The 26,578-nt window shown below is 62.5% G+C and overlaps 2 protein-coding genes across 7 annotated transcripts; one reads left to right on the forward strand and one right to left on the reverse strand.

Moving 5' to 3' along the window:
• Positions 1-796: 796 nt before the first annotated feature.
• LOC133065242 (basic proline-rich protein-like) lies at positions 797-1,844 on the reverse strand. Its single transcript, XM_061156067.1, has 2 exons — positions 1,790-1,844; positions 797-1,332 (listed from the first exon to the last, which is right to left on the reverse strand). The coding sequence occupies exons 1-2, from the start codon at positions 1,842-1,844 to the stop codon at positions 797-799; spliced, it is 591 nt and encodes a 196-aa protein (XP_061012050.1).
• SNAPC4 (small nuclear RNA activating complex polypeptide 4) lies at positions 1,025-26,080 on the forward strand. 6 transcript variants are annotated; one of them, XR_009694616.1, is made up of 24 exons: positions 1,025-1,066; positions 1,741-1,776; positions 2,104-2,244; positions 3,158-3,210; positions 4,290-4,457; positions 4,568-4,693; positions 5,052-5,130; positions 5,458-5,539; positions 6,255-6,359; positions 6,440-6,512; positions 6,730-6,894; positions 12,293-12,440; positions 12,610-12,716; positions 12,808-12,902; positions 14,729-14,823; positions 18,505-18,584; positions 18,883-19,290; positions 20,024-20,249; positions 20,633-20,703; positions 21,191-21,295; positions 21,939-21,966; positions 22,500-24,073; positions 24,404-25,105; positions 25,898-26,080. XR_009694616.1 is itself a non-coding variant. In XM_061154285.1 (23 exons), the coding sequence occupies exons 2-22, from the start codon at positions 2,115-2,117 to the stop codon at positions 25,096-25,098; spliced, it is 4,035 nt and encodes a 1,344-aa protein (XP_061010268.1). In that variant the 5' UTR covers positions 1,360-1,776; positions 2,104-2,114; the 3' UTR covers positions 25,099-25,105; positions 25,898-26,080. The 6 variants fall into 6 exon arrangements, 1 of the variants encoding a protein (XP_061010268.1); XR_009694617.1 differs by lacking the exon at positions 1,025-1,066 and adding an exon at positions 1,358-1,635; XR_009694615.1 differs by lacking the exon at positions 1,741-1,776.
• The last annotated feature ends 498 nt before the right edge of the window (positions 26,081-26,578 follow it).

Raw genomic sequence — 26,578 nt, forward strand, 5'->3', positions numbered from 1 at the left:
AGGCTTTGCCCACAACTGCTGCTGGGCCTGGCCACAGTGACCAAGCGCTGTGGACACCTGCAGGCAGAGCAGGGCTCTGTGTCCCGAGTGGGACACGCTGGAGTCTGGTGTTGGAGCATTTGCTGTCACGTGGTCGGATGTCCAAGATGTTCAAATTGCTAGGCCCTCTGATCTTAGCTCAGGAGTCTAAGGGCTTCTGGCCCTAAGATACGGGGCCCCCTCTGGCTCCCTCTGACCTATACCTTACCCCCACTCACCACCTCCTGCTCCTGCCCACTGGTGAAAAGTGGGCTCCCAGGTGAGTTTTCAGAGCAGACTTGAGACCTGGTCGTCTAGCGGGAGAGTGTTGAGAGAGGGTCTCTAACGTGGGTACACGTGAGGGCATGGATGGCTCTACCCACAGCCCTGCTTAGAGGGCACCAGATCACCATCTTGAAGTTCCCTTCACCTACCGGCCCATAGGCCGAGCTGGCTGGGCAAGAGGCAGGGCACTTGAAGTGTTCCACAGTAAAAGAAAAAAAAAACTTAAGATGACAAGTCACACTGGCTTGACTTTGTTGACCAGGCGTCTCTGCCTGTGGATCTGAACTCCGTGGGGTCCGGTTCTGGGCTATCACGCAGGTGCTGGGTGAGCAGGGATGCACCGACAGCTCTGCGGCCCCATCGCTGGCTCACTCGAGGGGCGCAGGCTCCCACCCATCCCGGGACCCTGGCCGCGGAGAGGCAAATTGGCCTCCCCCACGTGGCCATGGCCAGGACAGCCCTCAGCACTCGGCGGGTTTTCTCCTCGGCTCCTCTAGCAAAACCCTGGGGACAACTCACAGAGAAACAGCACAGACAGGCTCGAGGGCGGCTGCAGGAGATCCGACCCCCGGGTGCCCTCGGATGCGCCCAGTCCCAAGGTTGGCCGCGCGGGGGCACCACCGGCCCGTCGAGAGGGCCCTGTCCCGACGTGCCTTGCGTTTCCGCCGCGGCCGTGGAGGCGGGACTTCCGGCCCGCGGCGACGTAATCGTGCGGCTTCCGGAAGCGTGTGCGTGGAGGCTGAGGGCCCGGCTGCGAGTCCAGGTGAGGAGCGGGCGGGGGAGGGCCGGGAGGAGGAGCGACCGGGGAGGGCCCGGGGGCGGCGGGGGAGGAGCGGCGAGAGACGGGATGCTGGCCGGCTGGGGAGCGGGGTCCGTGCAGGGGCTTATCATCGCAGGGGTCCCGTCGCGGGCGCGCGGGCCGAGCGGCCGGGCCCCGCCGCCCGTCCTGGAAGCCTCGTTCCCGCCGCCCGCGAGCTGGGGGCGCTCCCGGTGGCGGCCCTGTTTGTCGCAGTGGAGGCCTCCGATCGCCTGCACCGGGGGGCGAGAGTTGGGGGGAGTTGGCCACGGGTGGGAAGGGGCTTCTGCGTGTTTTGGCCCCAGAGTCTGTGCTTGTGTTTCCCTGACGTTTCCGCTGCCGCCAGTTTATTCTCCCACTCCCTTGTTAGACGTCCCAGACTGTTGTTCCCAAAGCAAAAGAGGTCCCTGTTCCTTTCTCAGAGGCTTGTTCAGGCTCAGTCCCGAAAGCCAGGTGCTGTGCTAGATGCTGGGGCTTCAGCAGGCCCTGCCCTCTCGGAGGGGGCTTCCTCCCGAGGCTTTGAAGCCTGCCAGCTGGTGGGTGTGTATTTTGTCTGGTGCCCGATGCCCTCTGTGACCAGCTCTGTGCTGGGGGGTGAGCGGCTGCACCTCGGGGTCATGGGCCTCATCCTTGTCTTCTAGTGACTCTGCCACCGCGCTCTCCTTTTGATGCACTGGGTAAGCAACTCACTCGTGGTTCCCTGGTGGGAAGACAGAGCAGGCAGCTGGTTGGTGGTGTTTTCCATCATTACCCCCCACCCCCACCTCCCGGTACTGGTTGCAGCCTCAGCGTGGCTGACAAGGCAAAGAGCAGGAGGTCACAGGGCCCTGGGGGTGCCAGATAGGCCCAAGGCTCCCCAGAGATACCGTCGTCACACCTGGGCCTCTCAGAGCCCGGTGCCTGCTTTGGTCAGGCTTCCGCCGTCCCCCGCAGGGCTGAGCATCCGAGGGGCAGTCGGGGTTCCCGCATGCTCTGGGCTTCTGACATCTCAGGATGTGTTACAGGCGGGGGCGTCATGGACGTGGATGCTGAGAGAGAAAGGATCTCCAGGGAGATCCAGCAGCTGGAGAGGATCCTGGACCCCTGCTGCTCGAGCCTCAGCATGGACGTCTCGGAGTCCAGTCTCGACTCGGATTCGGATGCAGGTCAGCGTCCACGCTTCTCAGTCAGAGCGGCCGTGTCTGCCCTTGGACCACGGTTAGCCACAGTGCGTCACGCCGCTGGGTCTTCAGCCCTCTGGGCAGCGTCACCACGCTCCCGCATCAGCCCCTGCCCCTTGGTGCCACAGGCTGTCCTGGGAGGGGGGCCCTGCTCTCCTTCTCAGGGGTCAGAAGGCTCCTGGCCTCAGCTTGTCAGCCGCCCCCCGGCTTGAACAGCCAGCCATAGCTGAGACCCCTTGGATCTCTTCCTGGTGCTTGGGAGGCTTCCTTCTGTCTGAAGCCCCTGCTGCCAGGGCTCCCCTTCTGCTCGCCCCATGTGCTTCCCGGCCCCAAGTGTCCCTCCCATCAGCTCTGGCCTGAGGCCTGCCTGCAGAGACCGAGCCCTCCAGGGCCCCAGCCTCCCCCCCCTGCTCAGGCTCAGGTGCAGCCCTAAGGCTGAGCCTCTCACGGTTCCCAGCTACACGGGCCTTTTCTCACCTGGTACTGGGCCTCTGTGCCTGTCCCTTCTCCCTGTCTGGCCAGCTCCAGTCCCCCCAGGACAGAGCTGTCTCACGTGACGTCTGCCCTGGTTGTCCCTGCGGTTCCTGTTCCCTCCATGCCTGGGGAAACCCCATGTTATGCTGACATCTCGTCTTTCTGGCTGATCCTGCCCTCGGCCCAGTGCCCACTGCACACAGAGGGCCATGCTCAGCCCCCACCCCCCAGGCATAGGCGGCAGGGACGGGAGATCCACACAGCACGCGTCCCACCCAGGCCTTTTGTCCCCTGTGGACCACCTCACTTCCGCACCCCCAAGTCTGAGGCTGCCCTGGCTGGTTGGTCTCAGCAGCTGTGGGATCTGTCCCCAGCTGCGGTGTCCAGCGCTGGGCACCGACACCGAGTGCTTGCATTCCTGCAGATTCGCTGCCCGACGAGGACTCAGACTCAGACGTCGCTGGCCCACTGCTCTCGGTAACCTGTGGCCTGAGGTGGCCGTGCCTGCTGAAGCGGCCACACCACCCTGGGTCTGGGGAGGGGGCGTGCTTTGAACTCATCTTGGCTCTTCTGCGTTATTAAAGTACCATGGGTGTTGTCAGTCAAGAGAAAAGGGGTGTCATCAGAAGTACACATGTCCCTGGAGATACCGTCATCACAGCTGGGCGTTCACGCCTGTCGCCTTCTCTTAGCTCCTGCCAGACCAACCTCAGCTGGACATGACTCGGGGAGGCTGAGTGGGCTGCCTGGTCCTGCCCTGTAGTCACCTCTCCGAGCCTCGGGGGCAGTGACAGCCCGGTCAGTGCACACGCGGCAGACCCTAGAACAGCAGCTGGAGGCAGAGGAAGCACTCGGGTCTGCCACTGAGTGCCTGTCGTTTGTTTATCTTGTGTTTTTTGTTAGTTTGGGAAATTTTTGTAACTGGTTTTTGTTTTTCCACTGAGTCAATAAACATGGAACTGCTTTCTGTCTGTAATAGCCGAGGGGCCCCCTGATAGGGTTTTACTGTAGTTCCGTAGCCTTTAGACTCGCCACCTTGGGGTGGACGTTTGGGTCAGCTCTGGTTTCAGTCTCGCCAGCACTGCGGGGCCCATGTTCTTACTCACCACGTCTGCCAGCAAACCTGGTGTACAGTGAGTCCAAGTTTTATGGGAGTTTTTACTATCGACAGTGAAAATTGGTCATTTCCTCAGTTTCTCACCTGAGGTGTGTTCCTAGAGATGGCCTGTAAATTAGTTTCTTTTTTAATCATCATTTTTTTTTCTTTGTTTAAACTTATTCATTTTTGATTGAAGGGTAATTGTGTTACAATATAGTGTTGGTTTCTGCCACATATCAGCATGAATCAGCCATACGTGTACACGTGTTCCCCTCTCTTGAACCTCTCTCCCACCTCCCATCTAAATGAGATCGTTGTAAACTAGGTGACGTGTCCGGGCGCTATGTGGTCCACGGTCAGGGTGGCGTCACACTGACCCAGCGGCCAGAACGCAGCTCACCTGGGGCCCTGCGGGTGCGCGAGTGTCCCTCACCTGGAGTTTTCTGCTTGTTTTCAGGAGGAAGAGAGGTGGGGTGAGGCCAGCAATGACGAGGACGACCCCAAGGAGAAGGCGCTTCCTGAAGACCCGGAGACCTGCCTGCAGCTGAACATGGTCTACCAGGAGGTGGTCCGGGAGAAGCTGGCAGAGGTCAGCCTGCTGCTGGCCCAGAACCGGGAGCAGCAGGTCAGGCGGGCCTGGCCCAGGAGGCGCCACCACCTGGCCTCGGGGACCAGGGCCCTGGGTCCCCTCCTCCAGTTGGTTGACCCACTGGTGGCCCCCTGTGTCTGCTGCAGGAGGAAATCATGGGCGACCTCGCAGGTGTCAAGGGCCCCAAGGTGAAGGATGGCAGGAGCCCGCCCCCGAACCTGTACCTCGGACACTTCATGAAGCCCTACTTCAGGGACAGGGTCACAGGAGTGGTGAGTGGCCCGCACTCTGCTCGCGTCCCCACACCCTGCTGTGGGCGTCGGAACTTTCTCGAATTCTTAGGAGAGTGTTCCCCAGCCTCGCTGAACTGAAACCCTGCTGGCTCCAGGAGGGAACGTCAGGGCTGCGTCCCTGGGAGGTAGCGGGTGGCCTCACCCCACGGACAGGCGGCACCGACTTGTCGGCACAAGGGCAGCCCCGCCAGCCCTGTGCCAGCAGCTGGTGTCTGGAGCCAGCCCCCAGGCAATGCCCTAGGCCAGGACGTCCACACACGCTGGGGGACAGGGTCCCGAGACCCAGCGGGGGGCACAGCTGGCTCTGCCCGCAACGTGACCCGATGTTCTCCGACAGGGTCCTCCTGCCAACGAGGACACGCGGGAGAAGGCTGCCCAGGGCATCAAGGCTTTCGAGGAGCTCCTGGTGACCAAGTGTATGAGCCCCGGCCCAGCCGGCACCTGCCTGTCCCCCCCGCCCCAGGAGTCTGCCCCGACCGCTGGCCTGGTCACCTGAGGGCCTGCCCTTCCGCACCGAGTGGGGTCACGGGTCGTGTTGTGAGGGACAGACCGGGCCTCCCCCGGGCTCGCTCCATGCTCTCCCGCCTCGCCCCTGCTCTGGGCTGTGTGCTGGGGGCGAGTCCCGGGTGGCCTCCTCCAGTTTGTTCACTTCCTTGCCATGGGCTGGATGGGGTGGGCTGGGGGGTGTTGCTAACGGGGTGTGACCCTGAGTTACCCCTTTCTGCGTCCTCGTTTCTCCGCAGGGAAGACCTGGGAAAAGGTCCTGCTCAGGAAGTCGGTGGTGAGTGACCGCCTGCAGCGGCTGCTCCAGCCCAAGTTGCTCAAGTGAGTCCGGAGGCTCCCTGCCCTGGGGCAAGGCCGGGCAGGCTGGCAGCTCCATAGCCAGAGGCCCTGGTGGCCGCGCCCTCTGCCCTGCCAGCATCGCTCCCTTGCAGCGGGAGCGGCACTGCTCCTGGCCTCTCCCTCAGGTGGGACGTGTGAGGGCCGGCCTGTCCTCCCTGTGAGTCATCAGTCTGGGCGGTCTCTGTGGACTGGGCTTAGAAAGAGGACTGTTGGCAAGATGGGTGTTCCACGTGTGCTGACAGGGTGGGGTCTCCCGACCACGCTGCAGCACCTGGGGTCAGGCCAGGGGTCCCCAGGGCCACCTCCTGGCTTGCGTGGGTCCGGGCTTGTGGGGGCAGTGGGGTCACGCCTCGGGTCCTGCTCGGCTAGTCCTGGAGGCGGTTGTCTCTGAGGGTCAGCATGTCCGGGGATCGGACGACGTGCTGGGTGCAAGTAGTGTCTCCGGTGTCAGCACTGCCGTGTGTGCCGCCCGCGTGCCCGTCACGACACCTCACGCAGGGCCGCTGCTTCCTCTCGGGGTTTGTTTGCGGGGGTGGGTCGGCCTTTGGAGCCTGTGCTCCCCACGGCTGTGCCACGCGGCGTGCTGGCAGCTGACCAGCTCTGCAGGCTCCTGCCCAGATCCGTGAAATAGCCAGGCAAGCCGGCCGCGGGACGCAGCATCGCCGTCGGTCCCACAGGCGCTTCTCCTGCCTCACAGGCTGGAGTACTTGCAGCAGAAGCAGAACAGGGCCGCGAGCGAGCTGGAGAGGCGGGTCCTGGAGAAGCAGGCCAGGGAGGCGGAGAAGGAGGTGCAGGACATCAAGTGAGTGATCCTGCCAGGGTGGGCGTGGCCCATGGGGAGCTGAGGGCCAGCGTGACCCCGTGCCCCCACCCTCTCTGCAGTCAGCTCCCGGAGGAGGTCCTGCTAGGTGACAGGCTGGACGGCCATGACTGGGACAAGATCTCCAACGTCAACGTGAGTCCCAGCGCCCAGGGCGGGGCCAGCACTGGTCATTGAGGCCACGATCTGCGTGAGCAGCTAGGCCTGCCGAGACTCCCTCTGGTCACGCGCACGTCCAGCAGTGTGGATTGCTTTGGGGCCTCCCCACTGGCATTTCCCGGCAACCTGGACAGAGACCCCACTCTCCGCGGCCCGGCCACGTGGACAGGTCTGTCTGTCTGTCGCTCTACAGTTCGAGGGAAGCCGCAGCACGGAGGAGATTCGCAAGTTCTGGCAGAACTACGAGCACCCGAGCATCAACAAGCAGGAGTGGAGCGAGCAGGAGGTGGCCCAGCTGAAGGCCGTCGCAGCCAAGCACGGCCACCTGGACTGGCAGAGGATCGCCGAGGAGCTGGGGGTGAGGGTCACGCCGCGGCCAGGGCCCACCCTTGGAGCCGCCAGAGGGTCTGCTCTGGCCACTCGGGAGGGCGGCTGGAGGAGGTCAGAGGCTGCTCGGACCACACCCCCTCCTGCGGATGCCCCGGAGCAGCCTCAGTGTTACGCCCACTCTGCCCCCTTCCCAAGCCTCACCTCCTGCTCCGGAGTGTGCTCTGGTGGTCTGGGAAGACTCTACCCAGTTCCTTTGGTTTTGTTCTTTCTCGTCTCCTAAGGCAGGGACTGAGTTCTCACTCTCATCTCTCTTTAATGAAGATGGTGTTTAAGGCCCAGTTTTCTGAGAACAGCATGGTACAAAACATCTCCTTTTTATCGGTTTTCGAGTGACTATAGCTTTCATTGTCTTTTTGGATCTTAAGTTTTATAGAAGTATGCTGTATCATTTTTAAACAGTGAGGTTTCTTAGAAACCCTTTTATTCTTCAGTTTGAATTTTATGGCAGTTTTTAAATTTATTCTCGTTTTATTTTTTTGACCACTTCACGTGGCACACAGGATCTTAGCTCCCCAGCCGGGGGTCAGACCTGCACCAGTGTGGAAGTGTGGAGTCTTAACCACCAGACTGCCAAGGAAGTCCCTAAAATCTCTTTAATTCCTCACTTTTGTGACCAAGTGCATGGTTGCAGCAAACTCAGCTAAACTTAGCAAAGCCGTTTAAAAACGGAAGTGTGTCCACTCTCCCGAGCCCAGGGGCCCGTGTCTGTCTGTCCCGAGTCCAGGGGCCCGTGTCTGTCTGTCCCGAGTCCAGGGGCCCGTGTCTGTCTGTCCCGAGTCCAGGGGCCCGTGTCTGTCCCGAGTCCAGGGGCCCGTGTCTGTCCCGAGCCCAGGGGCCCGTGTCTGTCTCTCCCGAGTCCAGGGGCCCGTGTCTGTCCCGAGTCCAGGGGCCCGTGTCTGTCCCGAGTCCAGGGGCCCGTGTCTGTCCCGAGCCCAGGGGCCCGTGTCTGTCTGTCCCGAGTCCAGGGGCCCGTGTCTCTCCCGAGCCCAGGGGCCCGTGTCTGTCTGTCCCGAGCCCAGGGGCCCGTGTCTGTCCCGAGTCCAGGGGCCCGTGTCTGTCCCGAGCCCAGGGGCCCGTGTCTGTCTGTCCCGAGTCCAGGGGCCCGTGTCTGTCTGTCCCGAGTCCAGGGGCCCGTGTCTCTCCCGAGTCCAGGGGCCCGTGTCTCTCCCGAGTCCAGGGGCCCGTGTCTGTCTGTCCCGAGTCCAGGGGCCCGTGTCTGTCTGTCCCGAGTCCAGGGGCCCGTGTCTCTCCCGAGCCCAGGGGCCCGTGTCTGTCCCGAGCCCAGGGGCCCGTGTCTGTCCCGAGCCCAGGGGCCCGTGTCTGTCTGTCCCGAGTCCAGGGGCCCGTGTCTGTCTGTCCCGAGTCCAGGGGCCCGTGTCTCTCCCGAGTCCAGGGGCCCGTGTCTGTCTGTCCCGAGTCCAGGGGCCCGTGTCTGTCTGTCCCGAGTCCAGGGGCCCGTGTCTGTCTGTCCCGAGTCCAGGGGCCCGTGTCTGTCCCGAGCCCAGGGGCCCGTGTCTGTCTGTCCCGAGTCCAGGGGCCCGTGTCTGTCCCGAGTCCAGGGGCCCGTGTCTCTCCCGAGCCCAGGGGCCCGTGTCTGTCCCGAGTCCAGGGGCCCGTGTCTGTCCCGAGCCCAGGGGCCCGTGTCTGTCCCGAGTCCAGGGGCCCGTGTCTGTCCCGAGCCCAGGGGCCCGTGTCTGTCTGTCCCGAGTCCAGGGGCCCGTGTCTGTCCCGAGTCCAGGGGCCCGTGTCTCTCCCGAGTCCAGGGGCCCGTGTCTGTCTGTCCCGAGTCCAGGGGCCCGTGTCTCTCCCGAGTCCAGGGGCCCGTGTCTGTCTGTCCCGAGTCCAGGGGCCCGTGTCTGTCCCGAGCCCAGGGGCCCGTGTCTGTCTGTCCCGAGTCCAGGGGCCCGTGTCTGTCCCGAGTCCAGGGGCCCGTGTCTCTCCCGAGTCCAGGGGCCCGTGTCTGTCTGTCCCGAGTCCAGGGGCCCGTGTCTCTCCCGAGCCCAGGGGCCCGTGTCTGTCCCGAGCCCAGGGGCCCGTGTCTGTCCCGAGCCCAGGGGCCCGTGTCTGTCTGTCCCGAGTCCAGGGGCCCGTGTCTGTCTGTCCCGAGTCCAGGGGCCCGTGTCTGTCTGTCCCGAGTCCAGGGGCCCGTGTCTGTCTGTCCCGAGTCCAGGGGCCCGTGTCTGTCCCGAGTCCAGGGGCCCGTGTCTGTCTGTCCCGAGTCCAGGGGCCCGTGTCTGTCCCGAGTCCAGGGGCCCGTGTCTGTCCCGAGCCCAGGGGCCCGTGTCTGTCTGTCCCGAGCCCAGGGGCCCGTGTCTGTCTGTCCCGAGTCCAGGGGCCCGTGTCTGTCCCGAGTCCAGGGGCCCGTGTCTGTCCCGAGCCCAGGGGCCCGTGTCTGTCTGTCCCGAGTCCAGGGGCCCGTGTCTGTCCCGAGTCCAGGGGCCCGTGTCTGTCCCGAGTCCAGGGGCCCGTGTCTGTCCCGAGTCCAGGGGCCCGTGTCTGTCTGTCCCGAGTCCAGGGGCCCGTGTCTGTCCCGAGTCCAGGGGCCCGTGTCTGTCTGTCCCGAGTCCAGGGGCCCGTGTCTGTCTGTCCCGAGTCCAGGGGCCCGTGTCTGTCCCGAGTCCAGGGGCCCGTGTCTGTCTGTCCCGAGTCCAGGGGCCCGTGTCTGTCCCGAGTCCAGGGGCCCGTGTCTGTCTGTCCCGAGTCCAGGGGCCCGTGTCTGTCCCGAGTCCAGGGGCCCGTGTCTGTCTGTCCCGAGTCCAGGGGCCCGTGTCTGTCCCGAGTCCAGGGGCCCGTGTCTGTCTGTCCCGAGTCCAGGGGCCCGTGTCTGTCCCGAGTCCAGGGGCCCGTGTCTGTCTGTCCCGAGTCCAGGGGCCCGTGTCTGTCCCGAGTCCAGGGGCCCGTGTCTGTCCCGAGCCCAGGGGCCCGTGTCTGTCCCGAGCCCAGGGGCCCGTGTCTGTCCCGAGTCCAGGGGCCCGTGTCTGTCTGTCCCGAGTCCAGGGGTCCGTGTCTGTCCCGAGTCTAGGGGTCCGGGAAAGTCTGTTAGGTAGAGTTTGTTACATCCACGAATTCTGCTCCGAAGCAGTTGTGTTCATGTGACTAGGCTGGAACCTGGCGTAACAGCGCAAAACAAGTCCTTCTGTCCTTTGTCTCTGATGGTCTTGCGACTGCATCTAGATACTGTGCGGCCCAGCGCGCATGCATTTACTCACTTGGTGAATGGTGCTTTAAAAAGTCACTTTACACGCCGAGTCCTGACGACGGGACCCCCAGGGAGGTGCTCCCTGTGTCGGTGCTCCCGCAGCGTTTCTCTTGTATTTGTTCGTTTGACTTTGGCTGCGTCGGGTCTTCCTCACCGCGTGTGCACTTTCTCGAGGTGCAGCATGAGGGCTGCGCGTTGCGGTGGCTTCTCTTGCTGCAGAGACGGGCTCTGGGGTGCGTGGGCTTCAGTGGTTGTAGCACACAGGCTTCATTGCTGTGAGGCATGTGGGATCTCCCCAGATCAGGGATCGAACCTGTGTCTCCTGCATTGACGGGCGGATTCTTTACTGAGCCACCAGGGAAGCCCAGTTATTTTTAAAACTGTTTTTTTGCTTTGTTTTGGCTGCGCCGCGAGGCTTGTGGGATCTTATTTCCCTGACTAGGGATCAAACCCATGCTCCCTCCAGTGGAAGCGCGGCATCTTAACCATTGGACCGCCGAGGAATTCCCAAGGCTGGCTTTTTTTTTAAAGCTGTTTTAGGTTCACAACAAAGCCTGAGAGGAAAGCACAGGGCTTTCTCACACGCCCTTTGCCTCCACACATGCACAGCCTCGCCTGTTATGAGCATCACTCACCAGGTGTAGCTTTTTCTTTTCTTTTTTACTAGGGATAGATCTACACTGACTTGTCGTGGTTCTCATCAATGTGCATTTAAGGTTCCTCCATGTGTTTTCATGGCTTGATGGTTCTCTTCTCGTTCACACTGATTGATAATCCATTGCCTAGATGGGCGAGAGTTTTCCATTCACCTACCGAAGGGCATCCTGGATGCGCTTACAGGACTTGTCAATTAAGGGTAAAATTGCCATTAACATCCACTTGCAGGTTTTTGGGTGGAGGAATGTTTTCATCCCTTTGGATAAATACCTAGGAGCACAACTGCTGGATCACACGGTGCAGACGTGTTTAGCTTTGTGAGAAGCCAGCAGGCTGTCTCCAAAGTGGCTGTGCCGTTCTGTGCTCCCACCCTTGGCTGGTGCGTTAGGGTTCTGCATCTTGGCCGCTCTTGTAGGATCTCGGGTTAATCTGCGTTTTCCTGGGCAACTTGTGAGAGGGCACTTCCCCCACGCGCCTATTTGCCTTCCATATGTCGCCTTTGGTGACGTGTCTGTTAAGGTCTCGGCCCAGTTTGTGGTCGAGTTGTTCACGCTCTGACGTGGAGTTGTAAGTGTTCTTCATGTGATTCAGGTAACCGTCCATACCGGGTGTGTCTTTTGCAGGTATCCTCTCCCAGTCTGTGAATTGTCTTCTATTTCTCTTGCCATCGTCCTTTTAACTCCAGTGAAGTCCAGCTTAGGAACTCTTTACTTTACAGATTGTACTTTCGATGTCTCAGAGGCATCGCCCGCCCTCGTGCTCTGTAACCAGAGAGCTTGCTCTGGGAGAGAAGACACTTCACGTCACCAGGGGGCTCATGGAAAACCCCTTTTCCACAGATGAGTGAGGGGCGGATATGCACAAAAATGTTTACAGTGGGCCCCCGGTGCTCCGTGCTCGGCTGGAGTGCAGCTGGAAGCTGGGGGGCCTTCACCTCAGAGCTCTCCCTAGAGAGGGCGTCCCTGGACAAAGGCGCCACCCCAGGGACTCTCCAGCACCCCACCCCAACACGTGCACCCCTCAGCCGCCTCTGATGGGGGCTTCAGAGGCTGCCTCAGGCCGCGGCCCGGCCTGTAGCGCAAGGCGCCTTCGCCGCAGACCTGGCCGAGCTGGGGCCTCCCCTGGGAATCTGCGCTTGCGGTGATTGTGCTGTCATGTCAGGGAGGTGCTGTGACGTTTGTGGACACGCTTTGATGAGCTGATGTCGGGGACCCTCTTTAGTGGCCCTGGGCCTTCTGTCAGGGTGCTCTCCACCGTCCCCTGGAGCGGCCTGGTAACCCCCTGCCCCGCTCTCGGCCCACAGACACGCCGCAGCGCCTTCCACCGTCCCCCGGGGCGGCCCGGTAACCCCTGCCCCGCTCTCGGCCCGCAGACATGCCGCAGCGCCTTCCACCGTCCCCCGGGGCGGCCCGGTAACCCCTGCCCCACTCTGGCCCCGCAGACGCACCGCAGCGCCTTCCACCGTCCCCCGGGGCGGCCCGGTAACCTCTGCCCCGCTCTGGCCCCGCAGACGCGCCGCAGCGCCTTCCAGTGCCTGCAGCAGTACCAGCAGCACAACCCGGCCCTGAAGCGCAAGGAGTGGACGGAGGAGGAGGACCGCATACTCACGCGGCTCGTGCAGGCCATGCGCGTTGGCAGCCACATCCCCTACCGGAGGAGTGAGTCCCGCGCCTGCCCGGCGAGGCCCTGGTCCCAGTTGGCGGGGCGGGGGGAGGTGATATGTCGTCAAGGCCGCCTGCGGTCAGTTCTCTGTGGTCAGCGTGTCTCCTCTCTGGGTGCGCTTCCTCTCTAGGAAGCGCGGCGCCAACCAGCCCCCTCTGTCTGCAGTTGTCTACTACATGGAGGGGCGGGACTCCATGCAGCTCATCTACCGCTGGACCAAGAGCCTGGACCCCGGCCTGAAGAAGGGGCTCTGGGCCCCAGAGGAGGACGCGGTACGTCTGTGGGACTGAGGACTGGGGCCTGGAGTTCGGGCTGGCCTGGGGTGGGCAGGTTGTGACTGGCTCCGCTCCTGTCTTCCTGCAGAAGTTGCTGCAAGCAGTTGCCAAGTATGGGGAGCAGGATTGGTTTAAAATCCGGGAAGAGGTGCCAGGTAGGAGCGATGCCCAGTGCCGAGATCGGTGAGTGGGACAGCTCTGGGCAAAGGAAGGCTTGCTGGGGCTGCTTCTGGGTGGGCCACCAGACAGGCAGGGAGACTGGCCCAGGGTGGCCTGCTGGTGTGGGACGAGGGTGTGGCCTTGGGGCGTGGAGGACGCGGATGGACCCGCTCAGGAAGCAGGGTCGCTTCTTTTGAAGCCAGACATGTGCACGGGCGCCACTGGACGTCCTTCAGGATCCGCTGGTGGCAGTTTCCCTGGGCTTTTTTTAAACAGCTTTATTCTATAATTCACATATAAACCATTAATTTAAAGTAGATAGTTCTGCAGGCTTGGGTGTATTTCTTGAGCTGTGTAACCATTATCATAATTCTAGAACATTTTGATCACCCCACAAAGAAAACACTACTCCCTACCAAAAAAAAAATTCAGGAATGGACCAAAGGAACTTCCCTGGTGGCCCAGTGGCTAAGAGTCTATGCTCCCAATGCAGAAGGCCTGGGTTCCTTCCCTGGTCAGGGAACTTGATTCTACAGGCCACAACTAAGACTCTGCACAGCCAAATAAATGAATAAATATTTAGGGGAAAACAAAGAACACATAGTGGACTTGAATGCACGTTTCTCCAAAACAGATGCATAAATGGCCATTGAGCACGTGAAGAATGGTGACATAGTCATTATAGAAACACAAGTCAGAGCTACAGCACGATACCGCTTCACACACTTTAGAATGGTTCATGTTTTGTAAAAAGGAAATAACAAGTGTTGGAGGGGATGCGGAGAAATCAGAACCCTTGTACACTCTTGGGATTGAAACGGGGCAGCCACTGTGGAAAAGAGTTCAGGGATTCCTAAAAAGGTCAACAGAGAATTACCGTATGATCTTGGAGAAGGAACTGGCAACCCACTCCAGTATTCTTGCCTGGAGAATCCCACGGACAGAGGCGCCTGATGGGCTACAGTCCATGGGGTCGCACAGAGTCAGGCATGACTGAGCGACTTAGCACACCATGTCGTCTAGCGATTCCACCCTGTACCCAAAACAGCGGAAACCAGGGACTCAGACGTTTGTCCGCCCCTGTTCACAGCAGCACTGGGCATAGCGGAAGGAGGGCGTGACCCCAGTGTTGGCAGGTGAGCGGGTCAGCAAGGTGCGGCTCTGACGTGTGGACACTGAGTGAAGTTCTCACACGCGTCACACCGTGACCGAACCTCAAAAGCACACATGTGTGTGCATGTGCGTACTCGTTGTTCTCAGCTCTGCCTACAAGTGAAATCATTAGGTCGTGTGGGGATTCTGTTTAACCTTTCAAGGAGTGACCATTTTCCAAAGTGGCTTCACCGTCTTAAATACATCCCCCCCAGCAGAGCAGGAGGGTCTCTGTCTTCCATGTCTCCGCCCGCACGCACTTCCTTTTTGATTCAAGCCACCCCAGTGGTGTGAAGTGGAATCTCATTGCGATTCTGGTTTGCATTTCCTGAAGGGTGTGGAGCGCCTTTCTCGTGTGTTATTTGGCCATTTGTGTGTCTTCTCTGAAGAAATAGCTATTTCTGTCCTCTGCCCATTTTTAAACTTGAGTTAGGGTGCTTGGTATATTCCAGGTACAAGTCTCAGCAGACACATGATCTGCGGACCCCCTCTTCTAATCTGTGGGTTGTCTTTTCACTTTCTCGAAAGTGACCTTTGAAGCACAAAGGTTTCTAGTTTTGCACAAGACCAGTGTGCCTGCGTTTTTCTTCTGGTGCCTGTGCTCTGGGTGTCAGCTTAGAAACCGCTCAGATGCCAGGACCACGGCAGGAGGGCGTCTCAGCTTCTAAAACATCCCTTTGTTTTTATGTCGCCTTCAGATATCTCAGAAGGTTACATTTCAGCTTGAAAAAGGGACGATGGAATCCTAAAGAAGTGGAGAAGTTAATTGAATTGATAGAAAAATACGGTGTTGGTAAGTTCTTATTTCTCTGTTCTTGTATTTTTTAGTTTCTCACATAGTGGCTTTAATATTTGCATTGTCATGAAGTGATCCTAAGTCTAGTAACCGCCTGTCCCGTACAACGGAGAAGGCAATGGCACCCCACTCCAGTACTCTTGCCTGGAAAATCCCATGGACGGAGGAGCCTGGTGGGCTGCAGTCCATGGGGTCTCTGAGAGTCGGACACGACTGAAGCGACTTAGCAGCAGCAGCAGCAGTCCCATACAAAGTTAGCATAAGGTTATTGCTCGTGTTCCTTACCTTGTGTATCACATGCCGTGGCTGATCTGATTCTGTAGCTGGAGGTCTGTACCTCTCAACCCCGCCTCTGTGCTGTCCCATGCCAGCCCCTCCCCGTGGCAACCACCCGTGTCTGCTCTGTATCTGAGTCCGCGTTCTGTCTGTTCTGTGTGCTTTGTTTTTTAGATTCCACGCGTAAGTGAGGTCACACTTTCTCTGACTGACTTCACTTGGCGTCACACCCTCTAGAGCCATCCATGTTGTTGCAAACGGGAAGGTTTTTTTTCTTTCATGGCTGAGGAATATTCTATTGTGTATATGTGGAATATATCTTACTTGTTTTTCTTTGTTCATTCATCTATCAGTGGTCACTTAGGTTGCTTCCGCGTATTGTTGTAAATAATACTGCTGTGGACATTGGTGTATTAACTCCTCTTCAAATGTTTTGGAAAAGTCACTTGTGCAGCCATCTGGTCCTGGACTTTTGTTTGTTTATAGAGTTTTATTATTATTACTGATTCAGTTTTATTCCTGGTAATCAGTCTGTTCATAGATTTTATTTCTTCCTGACTCAGTCTTAGGTGAGTGTACTTTTCTAGGCATTTATCCATTTCATCTGGATTGTCTAGTTTTGTTTTTTTTTTTTTGAGTACAGTGCTTTGTAATGATCTTACATTGTTTAGTTGCTGTCATGTCCAGCTCTTTGCGACCCCATGGACTGTAGCCCACCAGACTCCTCTGTCCATGGGATCTCCAGGCAGGAATACTGGAGTGGGTTGCCATTACCTTCAAGGGATCTTCTTGACCCAGGGGTCAAACCCGCCTCTCCTGTGTTGTAGTTGGGTTCTTTACCTCTGAGCCACCCAGGAAGCCCATGATGGTCTTATACGAGCCTTCACATTTCTGTGGTGTAGGTTGTAACTTCTTTCCATTTCTGACTTTGTTGATTTGGGCCTTTTCATTTTCTTTGATGAGTCTGGCTAAAGATTTATCAATTTTGTTTATCTTTTCAAAGAACCAGAACTTAGTTTCATTGATTTTTTTTTTTTTTTTTAATTTTTAAAATCATTTTATGTATTTATTTAGGCCGTGCTGGGTCTTCGTTGCAGCATGGGCTTTTCTCTAGTTGCGGCAAACTGGGGGGGTCTCTAGGTGCAGCGAATGGGGGTGTCTCTGGTTGCGGCGTGCAGGCTCCTCATTGAGGTGGCTTCTCTTGCTGTGGGGCACGGGCCTCGGGAGTTGCAGCCGTGACCTGAGAAGTTACAGCTCCCAGGCTGTAGAACACAGGCTCAGTAGTTGTGGCACACAGGTTCAGTGGCTCCATAGCATGTGGGATCTTCCCAGACCAAAGATTGAATCCATATTCCCTGCATTGGAAGGTGGATTCTTAACCTCTGGGCCACTTGGGAAGTGCCTATATGTGTCTATTAATTCCATCTGGTCTAACATGTTGTTTAAGGCAGTGTTTCCTTATTGATTTTTTTGTCCAGGTGATCTGTCTATCGATGTAAGTGGGGTGGTAATGTTCCGTACTATATCATGTTACCATCAACTTCATCTTCCCTAATCCTCTACATTTATTTCTCAGCATTAGGTCAGTTAGGTCCCCCAGTCTTGGCGAAGTGACCGTGTGTAGGAGCCATCCTCTGGGCCCAGCAGCAGTCTCCTCTGGTCACCAGAACGCTGTGCTCTGGGGGTGCCCCCGTGTGGGGTGTCTGGCGGGATTGACTGCTGAGGTGCTGCTGGCAGGCAGGGCTGGGTCCCAGCTCACTGGGCTGCGGGGCTGCACCTGCGCAGTGGCTCTGGGCCTCCTGGAGGGCAGGGCGGGCTTCCCACGGGGCTGCCGGCACACCCGGGTGCGGGTGGGTTGTTGCGGGCTCCTGCCAGCCGCTGGAGGGCAGGGCCGTGTCTCTGGAGTTGGGAGGCTAGAGGGAAGGTTCCAGAAGGGCACCCACCTGCCCTGGTGTTACCATGGCAGCCTCGGCCCCCGGCAATGGCTGCTGCCAGTGTCTCCACGCCAGGGGCGTCCTGCTGCCTCCCGCCTCCGAGAGGCGGTCCACGGCCAGCTGCATGTTTGCCCCAGGCACCTTCCAGACCGCCGTCTCAGGTCTCACGTCAGACTGTGTGCAGAGTGGAGCCTCTGTCTCCCACAGCCCTCTGCTCCCGCGGGCGCCCGCCCTGCTGGTCTTCTCTGCGAGGCGGTAACTGTGGAGTGGCAGCGGGCGGAGGTGAGCTCGAGGTCTTGCCACTCGGGGCTCTTGGCACCCTTGGTGAGTTCAGGACACCGTGCTGTCCGGATTTCTCGCAGCCCTGAGGTCCTGGCTTGCAGCTGGAGGCTGTGGTTTGCTCTCCTCCCAGGCTGCCTCCCCGGTCATGGGCCCTTCTGCCCGTGTTTGTCTGTGTCTGTTTTGGCTCTGCCACGTGGCTTGTGGAATCTTTACTCCCCCACCAGGAACTGAGCCCCGGCACTGGGCTCAGAGTCCTGACCGCCAGGCCACCAGGGGATTCCCATTCCGCCTCGTCTTTTTCTGTCCGTCAGCTCAGCAGGTGGTGGCAGTTGTTTGTCTTACAAACTAACTCAGGTTTATCACAGGGAATTGAGGGTGAAGATGCATGGAAGGAAGGGAAGGAGCACAGCTCGTCTCCCATCACCGGAGGCAGCCTCTGGGCTGCGGCTATCCGGCCCTTCCCCGTGCGGGGCGCTCTCCTGGAAGCCGGCTTGTTTAAGCCGAGTCTTTCCGCTTCATTGAGCAGCCGTGTTTCACTTCGCCATGTGTCGCTCCCTTGTCTGTTACCAGTATTTCTCTTCGTCTCTACGCGTCCTGCGTCCTCGTCTTCCCTCCGTTATCACGCATACTTTCTTGAGCAGGAGCGCACGGGTTACTCGCCCGGTCTCTGGCGACGGACGTCTGCTTCTCGTTTTCCGTCACAGGTGGAACGGGCTAAGCGTTCAGTAGCTCTGTCCTTGGTATGTTTATGACGTCTCCTTAGAATGGACCCTGAGATGTCGCACGGCCAGGTTTGAGGGGCCTGTCACACGCGGGCCGACCGCCCCGTAGAAGCAGTGCCCGACTTGTCGTCCCACCCGCACGGTGTGGAAGAAAAGGCCAGATGATCTGAAGCGTCTGCCTTAGAAGCCTGGGCACACAGCTATTCCAGGGCCGTTTCACAGAAGCAGGGATGGCTCTTGAGCCACAGTAGTGTGTGTGCTAGAACCTGCCTGCGGGGTTGGTCGTCTGTGAGGCGGACGCCAGCCTGTCGTCACTGCTCGGGCTGGGGAGCAGCGCCAGAGTTTGACGGAGCCCAGTGCAGCCTGTGGAGGAGCCGCCAGCACGCTGCGGAGCGGAGGCTGCGAGCCTGCGTTGTCAGAGCCCATCTGTAGGAAGTAACATCCGCGTTGTTTTGCTCTTGTAGGTCACTGGGCAAAGATAGCCTCTGAACTACCCCATCGGTCAGGCTCCCAGTGCCTGAGCAAATGGAAGATCATGGTCAGGGTGAGGCTTTACTAAAAGTCGGCCAGAAGGGGTCCCCACCCCCAGGGGGCGGGCAGTGTCACCCCAGGCAGGATGAGGGGACGGCAGCTGGGGGGCAGGAAGGAGCGACATCTGGTCCGGCCTCGGTGTCTCTGCTTCCAGGTGCCTGAGCACTGAGAGAGACCTGGCCTCTTCGTGGGGGAGGGGGCGGGGGGAGCGGGCCAGCCCAGCAGGTCCAGCCCCCGCCCCTGGCTCCCTGCGGGTGCCCCTGCTCCAAGCCTGCCCCTGGCTCCCCCTCACTGGAGCCCTCCCTCCACAGCAGCGGCAGCGGCAGGCCCGGCGGCGGGCCCCTCGCAGGGCGCGCTGGAGCCCCAGCAGCGGGAGCAGCAGCGACGGCAGCTGGGAGGACTCAGAGCCCGAGGAGGCCCCGAAGGACGCCCCAGAGGAGGCCCCGGCGGGCAGCCCGGAGCCGCCACCAGCTCCGTACACCGTGCCGGACATGGACCTGTGGGTGCCCGCCCGGCAGAGCCCGGAGGAGCTGTGGGGAGCGGGCGCTGGGGGCTGCCCATGCCCTCCCGAGGGCCCCAACACGGCCCCGGCCACGGCCCCAGCCCCAGCCCCCGCAGGGCAGCTGGCCTCCAGGGGGTGGAGCACCAACCCAAGGAGCATCAGGTGCCTGTGCCCGGCCATCGCTCGCCACTGGAGCTCCGAGGGGCCACCGGGCGAGGTGGGTGCAGGGGGCGGCATGCCCCTGCCTGGGGGTCGCCGGTGCTGCGCCCAGTGGTGGCAGAGGCCTCCCCACTGCACGTCACAGCACCCATTCCTGGCCCCTTCCGCAAGAGCTGCCCTGGACAGCGGCTGACTCCCTGGAGGCCAGCCCCCTCCGCCACCCCAGCTTGCTTGCTTTTTCTTTTTCTTTTTCCCCCCACAGCCTGTGGGATCCTGGTTCCCTGGCCAGGAGTTGAGTCCAGGCTTGAGCTGTGAGAGCGCAGAGTCCTCACCCCGGACCCTGCCAGGGCATCCTCCTGCTTATTGGCCCTCAGCGCCCCAGGGCAGAGCTGTTGGATGGTTTTAGGGACCCACCGCCCTCCTCTGAGGCCGCCTCACCGCAGAGGGTGTTTTCCCCACAGCCCTTGTGCAGGGGGCTGCGGGGTCTGGGCAGGGAGCTGTGTGTGCGCCCAACGGTGGCCAGCCTCGCAGGGTGGCTGTTCAGGGCACCCCTGGGGCTGGGGCCGCGCGTGCTGAGGACAGGCCCAGCCGCTGGTGCCAGCTGCAGTGCCCTAGGCCGCCAGGATCACCCCCACCCCCGCCACCCGCCTGTCTCCTCACCCTGCCCCTCCCGGCCTGGGCGTCACCCCGCCCTCTGGCAACCGGTGGGAGTAGAGGACGGCGCGGGTGAGCACGTGGCAGCCCCAGAGCAGAGCCCAGCCCATATCCCAGAGGCCTTTTCCTCCCCACAGCAGGAGAGGCCTGGCTCAGCCCTGGGGCCCAGCCCTGGCAGCAGCAGCAGGGACGAGGCCAGGCCCCGCATGCGGCCACCATGGGCCGGGACCGTGCAGCAGCGCCAGGGACACGCCCTGCAGTGGAGGCTCCTGGAGCACAAGCTGCTGACGGCCGTGAGCCCGTGGGTGGGAGAGGTGGACCTGCTGTGCGCGCGCCCGAGGCCCGCCGTGCGGCCACGTCGAGGTACCGCCCGGGGTCCCGCGAGGGGGCGAGGCAGGGGCCGGGGCCCTGCCCTGCCCTGCCTGGGAGGGTGGAGGGCCAGGGGCCCGCGCACCCAGTGTGGACCTGCAGGGCTTTGCTTCTGCCTCCTCCCCGCGCCCCGTCTTGCTCAGCACGTGGCAGCCAGTCCAGGAAGGGGCCCGAGGCTCACCCTGGCGTTCCCAGCGCGCAGGCGCCCACAGAGGGGGCGTACGCTCCAGGGGGCGGGGGTCTCGGGGCTCAGGAGCGTCCGTCCATGACCGCCTGCCAGCCTGCTCTTGGGGCCCTCACCCCCTTTGTGGTCGAGTGCCGCGGCCGCTGGCGTGGTGTCTCTGGGTGGCCCTGTTCATGTACCCGTGTCCCCTCAGCTGATGGCATCAGGAGACAGCTGCAGGGCGCCCACTTGGCCAGCACCCCAGTGTTCGCCCTCTTCATTCAGGTGAGAAGCGCATGAGCACAACTTCTTTCTCTTGTCTTTTACTTTTTGGTGGAGTTTTGAAGTCTGCGGTGGATTCATGTCTCCAAGTCCAGGCTTTCTAAGGCTGTGGATCCTTGAAAGAGGTCCTTCCCAGGCCTGTGACTCTTGGCAGTGGAGACAACGAGGGAGGGGCAGCCTCGGCGTGTCCCTGCCGCTGTCCCTGTGTGGGAGGGCCTGGACATCCCGCGGGGCTGGGCCGGGGCAGGGGAGGTGGGCGGCAGGCAGCCTGGAGGACCCGAGTCGAGGCTGGGGCGGGAGCCACATGGTCACGGTCTCCAGGACTGTGCGGCCCGGGCCAGGCCCCCAGGTGTCGGGCAGCTCTGCGAGAGCCGCTGTAGTTAGTGCAGGCCTGAGTCCCTCCGCGGACAGCCTTGTGGGGGCGGGGGGGCCTTGGGACGGCGGGGGGCCTCCCGTCACATGGTGCCAGCCGTGCCCCTGCACCCCTCAGCTGTTCCAGATTGACACGCCTGGCTGCGTGGAGGTGGTCCGAGAGAGGAAGACTTGGCCGCCTTCCCTGCTCCAAGCTGGGGCCTGGGACCCGCCGCCTCTGCAGGTGAGGACTGAGGGTGAGTGCCCGGCTCCCCAGGCGCCCGCCTCCCTTCCCTCCCGGCCAGTGGGGCAGTGAGGCTTTCCTGGGTTCCCGGAGGCTGGGCCAGCCCCGAGAGCAGCTTGTGCCCATTGCCAGGAGAGTCTGCGGGTCTCTAGGGTGGGCCTGGGACCCTGAGGGCCCCTGAGGCAAGTCCAGGGGGTGCAGAGCTCCACAGGCACCTAGGCTTGCCTGGCTCCCTGGCTGTCCCTGGTGCCCTACCTCCCCTGGGGGGGCGGGGAGCCGTTAGGCGCCTGCTGCCCTGGGCACTGGTCCCTGGGGTGGCAGCCGGGTGCCAGTGGCCAGGTCCTTGGACCACGTCCCTGAGCTTGGTCACTACTGGAGGAAATGACAGAAGAGTGATGCTGGTCGGAGGACCAAACATGGCGCTGTGGTGCCCCATTCAGGCCTGGAGCCCCATACCCTCCCACCTAAGCAACTGGACCTCCTGCCTCTCCCTGACCCCACCGACTCACGCTCTCCCAAGGACGCCTTGCCATGGTGTCGCGGGACAAGGGGCTGGGCAGCCCCGTGTGTGGCAGCGAGAGGCGGCGTGGGGAGGCATGGGGGTTGCCCTGAGGCGCTGATGCCGTTCTGCCTTCTCTTCCAGGAACCCTCGAGCGCCCACAGCACCCCAGGTACCGCCCACCTGCCCCGCCCTTTGTCTGGGTGGTTTGTGTCTAAGCCTGTCCCAGGCTCTTAAGTTCTATCCCCTTGCGGGGGTCTCTGAACCCCACCTCAGGGGTGCCTGGCTGGTGTGAGCGGTCAGCCTTCCCCAGCCAGCCAGGAGCAGGGGCTCCCTCTGGGCCCAGGCATCGGGCACAGCCTCTCCCGCCGGCGGCCGCCTGTCCCCACACCAGCAGAATCGGGCAGTGGTCCCGGGTCCTGGGAGGTGACCGCGAAGCGCAGGGTGATGGTGCCGGCAGTCTCTGTGAGGGTGTTGGAGGTGCAGGGCCACTGGGGGCTGGCCTTCCCCGCAAGGCCTGCCCTGGACGGGGCAGAGTGTGGGGGCTCGGGGCACCCTCGAGGTGGGGTCTGGGGATGTGCAGGCAGACTGACAGCCCTCAGCCCAGATGCAGCCCCAGCAGCCGCCCCCGCCCCTCGGGCCCTTCCCTGGGACGCAGTGCCCATTGCCGGACGCGCCTCAGCGTGCGTTCTGTCCTCCCCCCAGGCTGCCTCACCCAGAGCGTGCCGGCCCAAGGGGCCGCGAAGCAGGGCACCTGTCCTGAGGTGGGCAAAGGGATGCAGGCCTGCCGCGCAGCGTCCACGCCCCCAGCGCCCGCCCCGGCCCCGTGCAAACCCCGGCCCAAGCCCAAGACGGTGTCTGAGCTGCTTCGGGAGAAGCGTCTGCGGGAGGCCCGAGCCAGGAGGGCCGCGCAGGGCCCCACCATCCTCCCGGCCCGCGTGCTGGTCTCCTCGCCCGTGGTCCTCCAGCCGCTGGCCCCCCCAGCCGCCCCAGTCCCCAGCGTCATGCTGTCCGGGCCTGGAGGCCCTCTGGTGACCAGTTTCACTGCTTCGGGCTCCTGGGCGCCAGCCAAGGATGAGCAAGCCCTGACTCTGCATGCCTTTGCCCTCGGCCCGGCCGCCTCCAGGGCCCCCAGCCCGGTTCCTGCGAGCTGCCCGCTGAGTGCTCTTGGACAGTCTCAGGTCCCTGCCACGTCCCGGAAGCAGGGCCTGCCCGAAGTGCCCCCCTTTCTGCCCGCGGCCCCCAGCCCCGTCCAGCTGCCTGTCCAGTCTCTCAGCCTGACGCCAGCCCTGGGCACGCCCGCGGCAGCCAGCACGTCTCTGCCCGTCACCTGGGTCCTCACAGCACAGGGGCTGCTCCCTGTACCCCTGCAGGCCGTGATGAGCCTGCCAACGCCGACAGGGGCTCCTGACCCCACACGGCTGTCGGTGACTCTGCCGCCCTCGCCCACTGAGACCCCAGCCAGCCGGGGCCCCGGGTTCCCTGAGCAGAGCCGCCCTGGGCCGCCAGCAGCCAGCACAGACTCGGAGCCAGAGCCTCCCTGCAGGACGGAGCCCTTGAATGAGAGCCCCGCAGAGGTGGCCAAGGCCTGTGGCCTCGCGGGACTCGCCTCCCCTGGGGAGGCCCTGGCGGCTGGGGAGACATCTGCACCCACGACTCCCTCCCAGGAAACACCCCTGGCCCACCACCCGGTGACCGGGCCCCCTAGCTCCAGCCCACCGCCTCTGCACGGGGCCCCAGGGGCTGCCTCAGGGCCCGGGGAGCCCCGGCCTCGGGACCTGGAGGAGCCCCCGCTCTCCTGGCTGGGGCTGGAGAACAAAGCCCTGGACTTGAGCCTCCTTTCCCAGGAGAGCGAGGCCGCTGCGCGGGAGTGGCTGCAAGGGCAGCGAGGGGTGCCCGCACCCGCCCCGGGGAGCCGGCTGGCCTACCAGCCGCCCATGCTGTGCAGCCTGCGGGCGCTGTCCGGCCTCCTGCTGCGCAAGAAGGACTTGGAGCATGGGGCCGCGGTCCTGGCGCCCGGCGGGCCGGCCGGCGCCCTGCAGGCCTCGCTGGGGCGGGTGCGCGAGCGGCTCCGCGACAGCCCGGCCTACCTGCTGCTGCGGGCGCGCTTCCTGGCCGCCTTCGCCCTGCCCGCGCTCCTGGCCACCCTGTCCCCCCGCGGCGTCCCCACCACCCTGTCGGTGAGCACTGGGCCGGACCCTGAGACAGACAGTGACCAGCTCGACCCGGAGGAGCCAGAGCTCACCGACAGTGACGGGGACGCCGGGGACCCCGCCCAGGTAGGCTGTCGTGGGCCCTCACCCCCTTCCCACGGGGCCCTCACCAGCGGGTGTCTAGCCCGCCCAGAGTGGGGCGGGGGCAGGGGGAGCAGGGGGAAGTCATGGCGGCTGACGTCAGGAGGAAGAGACCACACCATGCTGCCCTTCGCTCGCGGACTCGGCAGCGGGAACCTCACAGCCAGCATGGGGGGGGTGGGCGGGGGGTGGCCTGCCCCAGCGGGCAGCTGCCTCGGTGTCTGAGCCCCCTGCTGCACACGCACGCCCCGCCTGCGCCCTGGGGAGGTCTGTCCAGGTGTCCAGCTGCGGAAGCCGTGCCGCTTTTGTTTCTAGACAAGAACCCGGATACAGACACGGGAAGGAGTCCCTGGTCCCCTCAGAACACGGAGGGCCCTCGGGTCCCTTGCGGGCGTTGACCCTTCCAGAGAACCCCCCGGAGCAGCCCATCCCCGTCACGTGGGGGTGACCACAGCAGTGAGGCTTGCTGCTGGATCTGTGGCCCCCCACACCCCCCACAGCTCGGCCTAGCCCACTTCCCTTTCCCGGGGTACAGCCTTAGAAGTCTGGAGGGTCTTCCAGGCTGAAACAAAGGGCAAGCTCTGCTGGCCTCCAGATACTGAGGGGAGGAGACCCGCTGTCCCCAGCGGCGTGGGCAGCTTCCCTCGGGCCCTGGCCCAGCTGGGGGAACCATGGTATAGGAGGCTTGCTCTCGGGGGGCTGCTCAGCGGGGATCGGAGTCCCCAAGTGAAGGAGGGGTCAGCAGGAAGTCAGAGCCCCATGTGGCCCCAGGAAGACGGCACCTCCCGTCAAGCTCCAGTGGGGACACGCCCAAGGAGCTGCCTGCTCCTCCCTGCCCTGCTGCCCATCCATCTAGGCTGGAGGGTCACTCTCATCCTCTGCCTGGACTTTAGGGAGCCCCGGACCCCAGCCAGGGCTCTGCCCCTTCCTGCCCAGACAGCCCCGACGACCCAGACGTGCTGCAGACACGGCGCTCGAGGCACGTCCGCAAGCGGCGGCGGCTGCAGTGAGCCGCAGGTGAGTGCCCAGGCTCCCCAGCTTGCCCTGGCTGCGGTGCTGTCGTGAGGGGTCAGGCGTGGCACATGGGCCTCCCCTCACCCACTCTCCCCTCCCTGGCTCCACATCCCCACCTTCACCGCTGCCTTGCGGCCGGCCCCCTGTGCCCTGGGGCCTTGGCACCACTGGCCCTCTGCCTAGCCCTGTCCTCTTCCCGTCTGCAAGGCCTGTCCCTCCCTTCATTCGCCTCTCTGCTTGGCGGTGCGCTGCTCAGACGCCCTCCCCTGCTCTTATAAGACAGCGTCCCCTTCCCGGGGTCCAGCCGTCCTCATGGTGCCTGCCCTCCCCTGACACCTGATGTTCACCCGTGTGGGTCCAGCATCTCTCTCAGAATGTGAGCCTTTGGGCAGGTGTAGGGTCCCCTGTGACCAGGTTGCTGGCACCAAGTAGGCGCAGCCTGCTGGGTCTTCATGAACAGAGACTCGGGCCCAGGAGGATGTTCGCGGAAGCAGGAACTGTGGTCTCTGAGCAGCGTGGACGTGCTGCGGGAGGTCCTTGGTCCTGGAGTGGACGGATGAGGGCGGCGCACGGGGCCCTGGGTGGGTGGGGACCACAGAGGGGCCGCCTGCACTGGGCCCGCTCAGGCTCCAGGGCCTGTCCTCCACGCGGCCTCTCCGCGGACCACAGGTGGGCAGTACGCCGTGCTCCTCCCCGCCTGGCCCCTCCAAGGCAGCGCCGAACCTTTGCCTTGCCATCGATGGGGTCCAGCTGGGACCGGAGCACCCTGTCACGATGGTGGTTTTAACATTCTAGGACTGCCCAGGGCCGGCCAGCCAGTGCAGCTGACAGGCAGGGGGCCCGTGCTGGACCCGGGCGAGCCTACCGGGAGGAACGCTCCGCCATCAGTGACTGCATCGTCCCAGCTCAGCTGGGCCCCTAGGGCACCCAGAATGCTGGAAGGAATAAAGAAATGTCCTGTTTGTGATTAAAAGCAAAGCCATGGACTCTGTGGTCTCATCAAGTTCTGCACATGCTGGCAGTTGGCCAGCTGGGCCCTGGGGTCTGCAGAGTGGAGCCCCTGACCCCAGGGCCTCTAGGGCCTGGGATGGGGGAGGAACAGGTCTGCCCGTTGGGCAGAAAGGCTGGGGACTGGCTCTAGGCAGAGGGCAGCCCACACCCACCCAGGGACTTGGGGCTCTCCTGGTGCCGCTGTGGGTGGGGCGAGCCCACTTCCTCTGCCGTCCAGACCACACAGGCGGGTCCCAGAACCTGTGGCTGCCTGCTGCCCACAGGCCCCCAGCAGTCTGCACGGTGGCCACGGGCCAGCGCTCCTGTGATTTTGTGCAGGCGTTTCTTTGGCCGGAGCCTCGTGCCCTCTCTGGCCCTCCATCTGAAGGAGCTCAGGTTTGGGGGTCTGGTTACACTCTCCGAGGCTCCGGGTTCTCCCGGGGGCTCTGTTCCCACACACCGCTTCCTTTTGCATTCACTTATCAC

Source organism: Dama dama, chromosome 11 (assembly GCF_033118175.1).
Source record: "Dama dama isolate Ldn47 chromosome 11, ASM3311817v1, whole genome shotgun sequence".
Taxonomy (NCBI): Eukaryota; Metazoa; Chordata; class Mammalia; order Artiodactyla; family Cervidae; genus Dama; species Dama dama.